The 13,925-nt window shown below is 40.5% G+C and overlaps 1 protein-coding gene across 1 annotated transcript in view; it reads right to left on the bottom strand.

Moving 5' to 3' along the window:
* Window positions 1-2,853: 2,853 nt before the first annotated feature.
* Window positions 2,854-13,925, bottom strand: part of ddx31 (DEAD (Asp-Glu-Ala-Asp) box polypeptide 31) — a 62,712-nt gene continuing 51,640 nt past the window's right edge. Inside the window, exons 19-21 of the mRNA XM_067231303.1 lie at window positions 12,272-12,380; window positions 11,753-11,960; window positions 2,854-3,304 (exon numbers count right to left, since the gene is read on the bottom strand). Of these exons, the coding sequence (XP_067087404.1) occupies window positions 3,235-3,304; window positions 11,753-11,960; window positions 12,272-12,380 (387 nt within the window). The 3' untranslated portion in view covers window positions 2,854-3,234. The remainder of the gene's footprint in view (window positions 3,305-11,752; window positions 11,961-12,271; window positions 12,381-13,925) is intronic.

Here is a 13,925-nt window from a genome sequence, read left to right as displayed (position 1 = left end):
CCTTGTATTATTCTCCACTACCCAGTTACACAATCCTTAACAACACACAATATCATATGTAAGTTACTGCACTTACAAGGTAACAGCAACGTTGCGGTAGAATTTTCTGGCTGGTTTTCTGTGGTAACGTTTACGATCGGATCATCATGATCTGAGACTGGGAGCTGCAGTGTCACCGGACCCGACAGACTTTTGAAAACACTGAAGTAGTGTTATTTGGGTCTGTTTACGTTTCATATCTCGTTATTTTAAAACGTAGTTCAAACTCTACGTAGTTGCGAGAAATGAAACACCGCGCAAAGAATGACAGCCAAACAACGTCTTTTTTTTAAGCCAGCCGGAGCCAAACAACTTGTTGTTGCTTAGTAACTTTAAGTGACGTCACGACAGATCCAGGGCACGGCAACGGAAGCCCCAAAGATCCAATTGTCACTGATTCATGGGGAGAATTTATGAATAAAAGCGGGAACGTTCTGTCACAAAACGATGTTGTTACGTATCATCGCACCTTTATAAGTGGGTATACGGCTTTTCCTAGTGGGTATACGGCGTATACCTGCGTATCACGTAGACTACACCACTGCCTACATGTACTACTACATAGTAGTACATATACATTTTAAACTGCCATTGACCTCCATTTCAAACTACTACAATACAAAATATTTTTCTGACCTATTAAGTAGTATAGCCTGTAAGTCCGTCTGCTAAATGACTAAATGTAAATGTACTTTGCAAGCCAGCATGCTTGCCGTCTATCCTCTGCGCAGTGGAAGACACGCCACATCAACTGAACTACATACAGGTGCATCTCAATAAATTAGAATATCATCAAAAAGTTGATTTATTTCAGTAATTCGATTCAAAAAGTGAAACTCCTATATTATACAGATTCATTACACAGATTGATATATTTCAAATTTCTTTTAATTTTGATGATTATAACTGACAGCCAAAAAATAAAATAAGTATCTCAAATTAGAATATTGTGAAAGTTCAATATTGAAGACTCATGGTGTCCCACTCTAATCAGCTAATTAACTCAAAACACCTACAAAGGTTTCCTGAGCCTTTAAAGGGTCTCTCAGTTTGGTTCAGTAGGCTAGACAATCATGGGGAAAACTGCTGACTTGACAGTTGTCCAGAAGACGGTCATTGACACCCTGCACAAGGAGGGTAAGACACAAAAGGTCATTGCTAAAGAAGCTGGCTGTTCACAGAGTGCTGTATGCAAGCACATTAATGGAAAGTTGAATGGAAGGAAAAAATGTGGTAGAAAATGGTGCACAAGCAACTGGGATAACCGCAGCCTTGAGAGGATTGTGAAACGAAGACCATTCAAGAATTTGGGGGAGATTCACAAGGAGTGGACTGCAGCTGGAGTCCGTGCTTCAAGAGCCACCACGCACAGACGTATCCAGGACATGGGCTTTAACTGTTGCATTCCTTGTGTCAAGCCACTCTTGAACTACAGACAACGTCAGAGGCGTCTTACCTGGGCTAAGGACAACAAGGACTGGACTACTGCTCAGTGGTCCAAAATTCTCTTCTCAGATGAGAATACGTTTTGCATTTCATTTGGAAATCAAGGTCCCAGAGTCTGGAGGGAGAGAGGAGAGGCACAGAATCCAAGTTGCTTGAGGTCCAGTGTAAAGTTTCCACGGTGTTGGTCCGCTGTGTTTTCTCAGGTCCAAGGTCAGCGCAGCCATCTACCAGGAAGTTTTAAAGCACTTCATGCTTCCCCCTGCTGACCAGCTTTATGGAGATGCAGATTTCATTTTCCAGCAGGACTTGGCACCTGCACATACTGCCAAAGGTACCAGTACCTGGTTTAAGGACCATGGTATCCCTGTGCTCGATTGGCCAGCAAACTCGCATGACCTAAACCCCATAGAGGTATTGTGAAGAGGAAGATGCAAGACACCAGACCCAACAACGCAGAAGAGCTGAAGGCCGCTATCAGAGCAACCTGGGCTTCCATAACACCTCAGCAGTGCCACAGACTGATCGCCTCCATGCCCTGCCGCATTGCTGCAGTAATTCATGCAAAAGGAGCCCCGGCCAAGTATTGAGTGTTGTACATGTTCATACTTTTTAGTAGTCCAACATTTGTGTTAAAAATACTTTTTTTTATTGGTCTTAATATTCAAATTTTCTGAGATATTGAATTTGGGGTTTTCATTAGCTGTCAGTTATAATCATCAACATTAAAAGACTAAAACACTTGAAAGATATCAGTCTGTGTGTAATGAATCTATATAATATAGGAGTTTCACTTTTTGAATCGAATCACTGAAATAAATCAACTTTGATGATATTCTAATTTATTGAGATGCACCTGTACATTACAAACAGCATTTTTTTTTTTTTATACCTCCAAGGATTTTTCTTTTGCACTAACAGTTTTTTTTCAGCAATCTACACATTTTGCACTGCAAACTGTCACAGATTTATGAGAAAGAGGATCAAAGTTCAAGGGGCAATATTATAATGACGTAGTATGTCAATTGTATGCACTGTGTGCGACAGTACTTACATTGAAAGGGCAGCTGCAGTACGTATTAAAACCAGCCATGTGTCTTGGGATGCTAAAAAAAGACAACTTAAATCTAGCAAATATATATAATATAAATTATTTATTTTACAATTATTTTATGTCTGCAGATTCCCTGTCACAATCATCATGACATACAGAGGGGATTCCCTGCAAATCCCCTCTGTATGTCGCTTTGGATAAAAGTATCTGCTACAAGCTTTTCGAAACCAAGGTAACATCTGGACAACAATAACTATCAGGAAAATGGGAGTCCGAACATACAAATAGCGGAAAAACGACAAACGGACCAAAGTAAATATGGTAGACTATAGTTTAATTGCAACTCATTGGTCCTGTATGCACCTGAGGCCACCTCAACTTCCGATGACAAACATATTACAGAAAGACATCTGTAAGGTCAAGTACCTGCTTTGGTTGTACAGTACAAAACAACTAAAATCAGGGGTTAAGGGTGTAGGAGCCATGGAAAAGGAAGACAGGTCAAGGAGCCACAAGGTGGTTTTAAAGTGGGAGAAGTGTGCCTGCAAGCTGGTTGCTGGTGTTGGGGAAAGTTAGCCACTTTAGGCCAATCAGACTCCCCTATGATCTTCTCTTTAAATTCTTCCTCCTCCCTTTTTTTCTTCTGTACCATGCTCGCCTAATGTATGCTGCAGCTGCTTCTTTGTTTTTGAGTCTTCCTAAATTCCACTGGAGAATTCTGAGCACAGGAGAGTCGACATTCGCTCTTTAGCACTAAGTTTTTGATTCCTAAGGGAAAAAAAGGAGAGAAAGTGTTACTGTTACAGTCATTTAGATTATCCTTACGGTGCGTGTAATATTACATTTAGTCATTTAGCAGACACTCTTATCCAGAGCGATATTGATGCAATCTTGATCAAAATACCACTTTTACACACGATGCAAGAAATGATCCGCTGGCTAGATGTAGCATGATTTTATATACTATATAATGGTTCTGAGTAAAATCAATATTTCTTTTGGCAAGATTACAGTACGTTACGCCACCGGTCACACAACCAGTTGTGTGTCGGCTGGGCTAGCGAGCTAGCAGTGGCACAGAACAAAGTCACTTAATGTGACGAGACTGAATTTATGAATGTATAAACAACACACCAGGGACACTGACAACATCGGCAACCCTGCACCATGCATTATTGGGTGTGCTTGCCTTTGGCGAGCACACCCAATAAAACCATTGTTCTCTCATATATATTTAGGGTTCCTTCGGTAGGAGATCATAGGGCTGTACGGTCTGCTGAGTTCATCATCGGTAGGAAGCTCCCAGCCCTACAGGACACGTACCACACACGATGCCTCAAAAAAGCTGGCAGGACTCTAAGAGACTGTTACCACTCATCCTTCAGTCTTTTTACCCCGTTGCCTTCTGGCAGGCGATACCGAAGCATTTGGTCTCGCACACGCAGACTGGACAACTGTTTCTTTCCAAGGGCCATCAGGCTTCTGAATAGACATTGATATGGACACTGATACACTTCTCACTAGTCACTTTACACACTGTCACTTTCAGCTACTGGTTGCACTATCAGCAACATTGCACTATTGTACTTAACTTGTCTTAGGTTAGTATAGATTTTTAAGGTTAGTAAAGGTTATTATGTGTGTTATGTGTATTTAGAGGTTTAGTATAGTGTATGTTATGCCAGGTTGCTTTGCGTTGTCTTGTCCTACAAATGTCAGTGCCCAGTCTGACCCTGTGTTGTTCTGTGCATCTGACAATAAAAGACTTGAACTTGAACTTTCAGTGTGTGCACATCCAGGCAAAAACACACTGCACAGACAAATAATACTAAACTTCAGGGCATAAACTATTGCTATTTGACACCAATGAAATAGTTTGTTTCTCATTACAAGGCAATGTTTTCATCTGCTTGAAGAAGACCTTGCTGATCGAGACTAATTATGTGTGGATTAGTTTTGGAGACATGACTCTTTGTAAGTATTACATGTTTTTATCAATAAATATTCCCTAAAATTATGCTTATTTTTGAAAGGTAAGTGCTGTAGTACAACCAGCAGAAGACGAGTTATGTGTGATGCAAGTTTAGAGGCACAACTGTATTTATATATGAAAATATTAAACGTTTTTGGCAAAAAATATTCCCATAAATTATGATTATGCCTATTTTTGAAAACTAAGTGCTGTAGTACAACCATCAGAAGACTAATTATGTGTGAGGAAAGTTTAAAGACACAACTCTATTTCATGATTAAACTATTAAACGTTTTGTGCAAAATATATTCCCATAAATTATGATTATGCTTATTTTGGAAAAGTAAGTGCTGTAGTACAACCAACATAAGACTATTGACGTGTGAGAAGTTTAAAGACACAACTGTATTTAATGATTAAACTATTAAACGTTTTTGGCAAAAAATATTCCCCAAAATGAGGATTATGCTTATTTTTGAAAAGTAAGTAGTGTAGTACAACCAACATAAGACTATTGATGTGTGAGGAAAGTTTAAAGACATAACTGTATTTAATGATTAAACTATTAAACGTTTTTGGCAAAAATTATTCCCCAAAAATAGGATTATTCTTATTTTTGAAAAGTAAGTAGTGTAGTACAACCAACATAAGACTATTGATGTGTGAGGAAAGTGTAAAGACACAACTGTATTTAGTTATTAAACTATTCAAAGTTTTTTGAAAAAAATATTCATCAAAATTAGGATTATGCTTATTTTTGAAAAGTGCTGTAGTACAACCACCAGGAGACAAGTTATAATTGAGGTTCGTTTGGAAATACTACCTTATTTAAACATTAAATTAAAAAATATTTCCCTAAACGGTCCCTAAACGCTCGTCTTACTGCCGGCTGCTCGTAGAGACCAATGTTATTTCTTCAGGTTGCAGGACGGCTTGTTTTGATGAAAATGACTTTGTAGCTCGTTGTTTACCTTACTACAGTACGAAATATGCGTTATTTGTGATTTAATAACATTTCGCTATAGAGTAATTGATCCCAGAAGTTTGAATCTGTGAATGTCATGCCAACTTTACCGAACTCATTTACATTTAGACATTTACATTTAGCAGACGCTCTTATCCAGAGCGACTTACAGTAAGTACAGGGACATTCCCCCCGAGGCAAGTAAGGTGAAGTGCCTTGCCCAAGGACACAACGTAATTTGACACGGCCGGGAATTTAACTGACAACCTTCAGATTACTAGCCCGATTCCCTAACCGCTCAGCCACCTGACTCGACCATATTCTGTCGCCGTTTGACTTCTAAACAGCTGTAGAGATGTTTTTGTAGCGTGTCTCGCGTAGGCTACAGCGTTGCAGTGAGCTACACTGGTTTGAAACCACAGCAGTGGCGGCTGCTGGTCTTTCAAACAGGGGAAGCTCATTTTCGGCCTACATCATATACATTTTCAGTTCACTGGCTAGTTCACCCTTACGACACTAGCCTAACCTACTGTATGAATGAATGAACGAACGATCTAACCAAAAAATATTTAAACCCGTAGGAAATATGGGAATTAGATTCAACTGAAACAAGGAATGTGATGCATAATTGTATGAAATGTATGATGAAAATTGGCTAGCAATTTCGCCAAGCAAATACCAAGAAATAGGTTGCAGCCGTTTGTCTTTCAACTACAGTTGCAAAATCCGTGATGGGACTGAGCTTGAATAGCTTCGGCGACTTTTTATAGTACAAAATCGCTGTCAATCAAAAGGAGATGCAGTCTTTCGACAGACCCTCCAATCATCACGCGGAAGCCCAGTGTCCAGGCCAGCCCACTCCTCCATTCACCCCCAGAGATGCTGAGCGTCCAGGGCGGGACATGATCGCAGCATTTATCCAATGACTGTATAGTTTCGAAGCACTGAAAAAAACTGTTCAACGCAGCCCCATTGAAGTCCTTGGAAGCTGAGCTTCAACAGGGAAATGCACTGTGACGCTACGGGAATGTATGAGAAGGAAATCAGTCAGTCGACCTGCTAATATATGTAGCTGATTCTGAACAAACTCGTCTTCGATATGAACGTGTTCTAACGCATTTAAAATGTTAACACAATCGTAAATATTTGACCATTAATATTTTGAAATGTTAGGGGAAACTGAGTTTGAATAGCTTCGGTGACTTTTTATAGTACAAAATCACTGTCAATCAAAAGGAGATGCAGTCTTTCGACAGACCCTCCAATCATCACGCGGAAGCCCAGCGTCCAGGCCAGCCCACTCCTCCATTCACCCCCAGAGACGCTGAGCGTCCAGGGCGGGACATAATCGCAGTATTTATCCAATGACCGTATAGTTTCGAAGCACTGAAAAAAACTGTTCAAAGCAGCCCCATTGAAGTCTATTTTCTCTCGGCTACTGAAATGCGATACACAATGTTGTCTATAACTATTTTGTGCTGAAAGGCAGCTTACTATTTATAATTTCGCTGGCAAACGTATTATAAAAGCAATAAGGTACTTATTGCTTTTTTTGGGGGGGGTTTGCCGGCCCTCCGCTGCACGTCAGGCCTAACAACACCCTTGAACACCTACTTTATTGGCGATAAAGTACTGCCTCGAGTACCTTATTGCTTAATTACACCATAGACATGTATATATGTCTATGCATTACACATCAGAATTGTGTGTCACAATTTTTCTAGGGATGCACAATATATCGCCGGCCATATCAGTTTGACGATAAACGTTAATTTTTTGTGTTGTTGTTATCGGTCCGATAAGAAAATTTGGTCAATAAATTTGGTCAACTTATTTCTTTCAAGCAATTGATTTTATTTATATAAAAGAAAGTTGGCCATATGAATGTATAATTAATTGGAAATCGGTTCATTTTGGTAAAAGAAAGATGTTTTATGCAGTTAAGGTTTTAAAATAAAAGCAGTTTTCCACTGTATTTGTCTGCCTTTTGTTTTAGTAATCAGACTCAGGATTTATTGGTACCGGACACAATTTCCATATTGGTCCATCACTACATTCCCATTTTAACTATTACTGGTAAATGTTTTGGTAACAAGTAATCTATAATGTTTTTGTTTTTTGTTTTTACATTTAGCAGACGCTCTTATCCAGAGCGACTTACAGTAAGTACAGGGACATTCCCCCTGAGGCAAGTAGGGTGAAGTGCCTTGCCCAAGGACACAACGTCATTTTGCACGGCCGGGAATCGAACTGGCAACCTTCAGATTACTAGCCCGATTCCCTAACCGCTCAGCCACCTGACCTGTATAACATGCCGTTTTATTTTTGTTCACAGTAGGGCTGTGCAATATGACCAAAATCTCATATCCTGATATAGATCCTTTCATATCCCGATAACAGTATATCACGATATGTCATATGTTCTGTAAATTCAATGAATAAATTGTTTATATAAAATTACCAATTTCTTTGTTCAACATGTTCAACAAATAAAAAGCACACTCGTATTGGAATTCTTCATCTTTAGATTCTTAACTTTAATGCAGATTTTTGAGTGGTTAATAGTAGCTGTCAATCACTCCGTTTGCGAGACACACGTCTGTAGTAAATTACATTACCCACGCAGTTGACTAGTCAGTCACTCACAGACCCTAAAACACTGGTCAAATCTCGCAGACTCGCTCTACTCGTTTTTGAACATGAAAAAACCCAAAGAAAAGGTCAAATTTGCAGGTTGCACATGTACGAGTAGTTGGTTGCACATGATCTAAATCAGTGGTTCTCAACCTTGGTTCTCAGTCGCAAAATGCGACCATTTGGTCGCAGTCTGGAGCCCTGGCACATCACAAAGCGTGCATTGTGAGAGTTAACCATAACAATCACCACACAAAGCATAGTTTATATTTTAAATATAGCTACAAGCAGCAATGGCGGATTCCTCCTCAAAATTGAATAATATATAAATACCTAATAGATGGTTACACTTGTGTCGACAAAGGAAACAAAAAAGATAATTCTCTGCAAGATTTTAACCATTACCCCCTGGATGACAGATGCTATACGCTCTAGACAACTGAACTACAGGCACCTGCATGTTATGAAAGTTCTTTGACGTGTACTGAGTGACTAACGTAAATGGAAATACACTGTCCAATGCAATTTCACAATATCGATCAAAATAATATTGTAGCGTTGTTGCCAACAGAGGAGGACCACCTTTATACATTTACATTTAGTCATTTAGCAGACGCTCTTATCCAGAGCGACTTACAGTAAGTACAGGGACATTCCCCCGAGGCAAGTAGGGTGAAGTGCCTTGCCCAAGGACACAACGTCAGTTGGCATGACCGGGAATCGAACTGGCAACCTTCGGATTACTAGCCCGATTCCCTCACCGCTCAGCCACCTGACTCCCTCTCCCACCCTAACCCTAACCCTGACTAACCCTTTATAGCCTGTATCCCATACACCGCTCAACTACAGGCTTTGAAAATATCTACAGTACCAGTCATAATTGGACATCTTCAAGGGAAAATGTGTCCAAACTTTTGACTGGTACTGTACATCTAACCAAAAGGAAGTCATCGGCTCACATAACACACACAGTCACAGAAAAACACACAGCCACCACTGTATTCAAACGTTAAACCTTAGCTGCTCCAACCCCCGTTTTGAGTCGCCAGATCCCCCTCTGCGCTCCGGGACCTCCCACTTTACAAATTAAGCACTGGTCGTATCGTGTATGTCTGTTGGCTCACCACCAACCACACCGTGTTATGTCCAAGGGCCGTAACACTGCTGTGGTGGACCTGGCTTGTTTTGCAGTGGCTTTCTATGTTTTACAACCGGAGGATTGACCAGAAGACTAGAAACAGTTATTTCTGTCATAATAAACTTAAAAACCTATGCCTCTGACTGGTTTTGAACCTACGACCATTCACTTACCAGCACAGCATCAAATCCAATTGAGCCATTCCCAGACCTTTTAGTGACACAAATATATTGAGGCAATGTGGACATTTACATAAATACACCCCTTTCAGCCATGTTGTATTTGATTCATTTTTCCCAAGTAGCATTTTCTAAAGACATCAATTCTACACATCTGTACCAAATTTCAAGTCAATTGGACCTTTAGTTCAAGAAGAATTTTGAAAGTTTTCCCAAATTGTCACTGTACAGGAAAATCCATCATGGTGGACGTTATGGGTCCTTGAGGCTTTTTTGTTCCTCAATGAGGCATGTACACCAAGTTTCAGAAGATTGGAGCAATTGGGATGTAAATGCCATCATGTCAAAAATTGACAATAACTATTTAGCTGGTCGGATCCATGACGCCAGGTAAGTAGGGCTCGTGAGACTGCTCACCAAAAGAAAGGAGGGGAATCCACTTGTCTAGCAGGTGACAGAAGACGTGTTTGTAGGTGCCTAGCGAAAAGTAGCCTCAACTTTCCTAGACTTTTAGGCCGAATCCCAATACCCCTTACCCCTAGCCCTTGTATCTCGAAACTGATGGGTATAGGGCTACATAGCCCTATGAAATGATACACCACTTGGTTACGGTTACGTATATCGATGTCTCCAAAGCAAGTAGTGTTATGCACTGATGTCAAACTAAATTTGTTTGAAATTCGCTGCTAATGGAGTTTAATTAAAACTGTAGACATGCATGGAGTCCATTCAAGGCTAATCAGAGAAATGCAGGACTGTTGTGCAAATCAGCAATGTAACGTTAGCGTAGCAAACTAGCAATTTTGAAAAACGTTTCAATTAAGAACATGGTTAGAAATACATATGTACAGGACTGTGTAGAGCACAAAATAAGACTGTCAATTTTTTTATAAATTATTTAAGCCAAAAATATTAAATTTATGGGACTCTGGATGATCTGTCCGCCATTGTTGCATGTAGCGCAGTATTAACATACCCCTTGGTTTCAAGTAAGCTCCCAAGCTCACTTGGTTTTAAGGGGTGTATACCCCTTCATCTTAGCCCTAGCCCTCAATAAAAAAGAGTATTGGGACACCACTTACTCTCACGGGAACGCTCAAAACTAAGGGCTAGGGGTAAGGGTAAGACAGAGTATTAGGATTCGGCCTTAGCTAGGGTACTAATGCTGAGGGCTCACTGATATCGCTGTCTGTGTTACTAGAACGTTGTATCTATGCGTCGTTGTGACTTTAGGCTAGCACTGAGGTCTCTTGGTCCACACAAGGCACTTTTTGCCACAAAAACGTTGTAAGCTCAAACCGTGCAACGGAACAAAAAAATACAAGCAAAGCAATCGGGACCAAGACGAACATTTTGACACCGACATTACATTTACATTTAAATTACACTACATTAGACGTTGTCTATGTAGTCCAAATATTGAGGGATCTTTAGGGGTGGGAAAATAATAATAATAATAAATATATACGAGAGAGAACAATGGTTGTGCTCGTCAAAGGCAAGCACACCCAATAATAATAAATAAAAATATAGATTGATAAGATTGATAGCCCTACAACTAATAAGTGTGCCCTTTGTGCACCTCCCCCCACCTGTCACTGAGGTCAGTCACTGCTGCTGTTGCTAGCCAAACTTCAGAGGGGATTGTTTGAATATGCCAGACTTATAGAGAGATATAACCCTACGTTTCAATTATATGGAAACGGATTATGAGGTTGATCGGAATAAATTAGCGAAAACGAGGCAAAGAAAGAAAAGTTTCCCTCATCTGTCCATATTTTTTTTGTGCTGCAGACGGGAGAGAAATGCCCGTGCTAGCTAACTAGCACTCGTCGGACATAAATCCCAACTGATAAATGTTAGCCGTTTTCACAGCCCTGTAGGGGAGACCTTCGTGAACAGATTGACAAAGAGTAGGCTGTGGCATTGAAGTTCAGGTTAGTAGTCATAGTTTCACCAATTGAAAAACTAATCTTGGACTTGATTTAAGGGGAGTGCCGAAAATGTTCTGTCGCCGTTTGGCTTCCTAAAGTTTATGTTGAACAGCGGTGGAATTGTTTTTCTTACCAGTCACAGTCTTGCGTACAGCGGTGCAGTGAGCTACACTGGTTTAAAACCACAGGTAATGATAATTTCACCAAATAATTGTTTACTTGTAATCTAATGTCATAATAAATCCTAATACAAACATTTATTTGTGAGGAATGTTTATTTTAACGATTGAAAACAGATGTATCACACACAGACCCCCACCCCTCGGCTTGAGGCAACAGCCCCAGTGGATGTAGGTGGTATTGCATTTCCGATTGAATGCTCTCTGAATGCTCACCTCTGGTTTTTGTCATGTCTTTTCGCTTGGTTCTTAGCCTTCCCAGAGCCTTTGGCAAGGTCAGCTGAACCCTCCTGTGTCAGGCCTTGGGGTGCATCTCGCAGGCCAAAGCTCTTCGCAGCGTGGCCCAGATGGAGGGTGCGTATGTGGAAGATGTGCTTCACACTGGAAGGATAGGCAGTGTATGCTCGCACAAAGGACTGCAAGGCTGAAGGGATACAAGAAACTAAATTAACTAAATTTAATTAAAATAACTTTGAGAGCAGCGCCACACCAAGGGTAGTGGTTCCACATAGTTGGGCACCACGACTCTTGACAATCAGTTACAAGTTATTATTTGCATGTCATGATTGATCTTTTAATAAGTAAAACTGTTGCAGAATAGGTATTCTGTTGCTGGAAAGGAGGAATAACACAAAATCAGCTTAAATAAAATATGAATACTACATTTTTTAAAAGGGCCTTTGTGTTTTCACAGCTGTTATACTGAAAGAAAGAGTAAGTGAGAGAGACCGAGACCTTTCTTTGCCAGTTGGACATTTTCTTCGTTGGCATGGACAACGTTCTCAAACTCTGTCTGGAGAACAGTAGCCCTCTCACGGATCTCTTGCTCCAGAGCCCCTGAGGACTATGCATGCACACAAACACACACAAAGTAATGTTATTGTCAATACGTCATTTTACAGCAGACATGCCACAGCCAACCAACAGAAAATGACTGAATTACAGCCGTTTGAGCTTGGACCAAATCCGACAATGCTTGCCATGGGAGAAACGTCTTATTTTATTATCCAGTTACTGGATATTAGGGGTGGAACGGTACATGTATCTGTACCAAACCGTACGGTACGGGCGTTACGGTGCGGTGCATGAAATTACACGGAGAATACACGGTATGAAAATAAATAAAACTTGCGTGCAAATTAATTAATGTAATGCGGAACTACTGTTAGATACTCGTGTTCTTTAGGGACATCTAATCTGTAGCTCTGAAGCTCTGATTTGCGCCGCCGTGAGTCAGAGATAGGCTAGCTAGCAGCACTAAGGACGAGTATGGCGAGTGGTGGCGACCCACGAGAGATAGAGGACCCCCCGGCCTTTTTAAGATTGCAAGTTTGGGAAAACTTTGGTTTCCCATTCAGTTACAGTAGTACAGGCGAGAGAGTGGTGGATAAGACAAGTACTGTGTGTCGGCGTTGTTCAGCAGTTGTGGGCAGTGACGTGCAGTCTGGGTAGGCAAGGTAGGCACTGCCTACCCAGCCAAAATTGTAACGTAAAACTGTTTATTAAATCCTTTTATTTAATAAACTTGTATTTTTACTGTTTATTCTTGTGCTTTATATATGCAATGTGTGTTATTCCAATTGTTTAGACGTTACGATGACAAATGTAGCAGTTACGTATAATCAAATAATTAAAAATTTTTAAATAAGCATTGCTTTTACTGTCCGTTCACTGTGGACGACAAGCGAAAAACTCACTTGCGCACTTCGATCCTATACTCTTCAACATGTACGTTGAAAAGCACAACTCTGCTGTGCCTTTGCACATCAATATGTTATGCCAGTAATCACCTACGTTACGTATCAAACAAGGACCAATTAAAATCGAGATATTACTGGACATTTGCGCAACTAACGTCATTACACCAGCTACATTGTAAGCGTAATCCCCGCAAAATTCAAGTCAAAAGGACAGCAGCGGTGTCTGCCGATATCACGGAGTTGAGGAATTTCTCCAATCTCAATTATAATCCCAAAATTTGGTAATTAGGTAATCTGGCTTTCATAACTCAGTGCCTCTTACTGACATCACCGCACGTGGTTGTGGGGTATTTGAGTGGAAATACAGCTAACATGCTAACACATATAACGCATCTGGAGTGTGCTAAATGACTACAAATATCCGACGCCATCACCCAGGTGTGCCAATCACTGGAACAAGATTTAAAAAAAAACTGTCCAACTAATCCTCCCTACAGTGCTTAACCAGCCATTAGATACACATACAAATAGGGCCAAAAAAAATTACTGACGCAATCGGTATTTACATGTTATATTCACTCGTAGAGGAACCTCGTACAGAGATGTCTGAACCGCGGTATGAACCGAAACGTGACTTCAGTGTACCGTTACACCCCTTCTGGATATATATTATCCAGATCTGGGAATGG

Source organism: Osmerus mordax, chromosome 28, assembly GCF_038355195.1.
Source record: "Osmerus mordax isolate fOsmMor3 chromosome 28, fOsmMor3.pri, whole genome shotgun sequence".
NCBI classification, from domain to species: domain Eukaryota; kingdom Metazoa; phylum Chordata; class Actinopteri; order Osmeriformes; family Osmeridae; genus Osmerus; species Osmerus mordax.
This window is presented reverse-complemented; position numbering and strand designations above follow the sequence as displayed.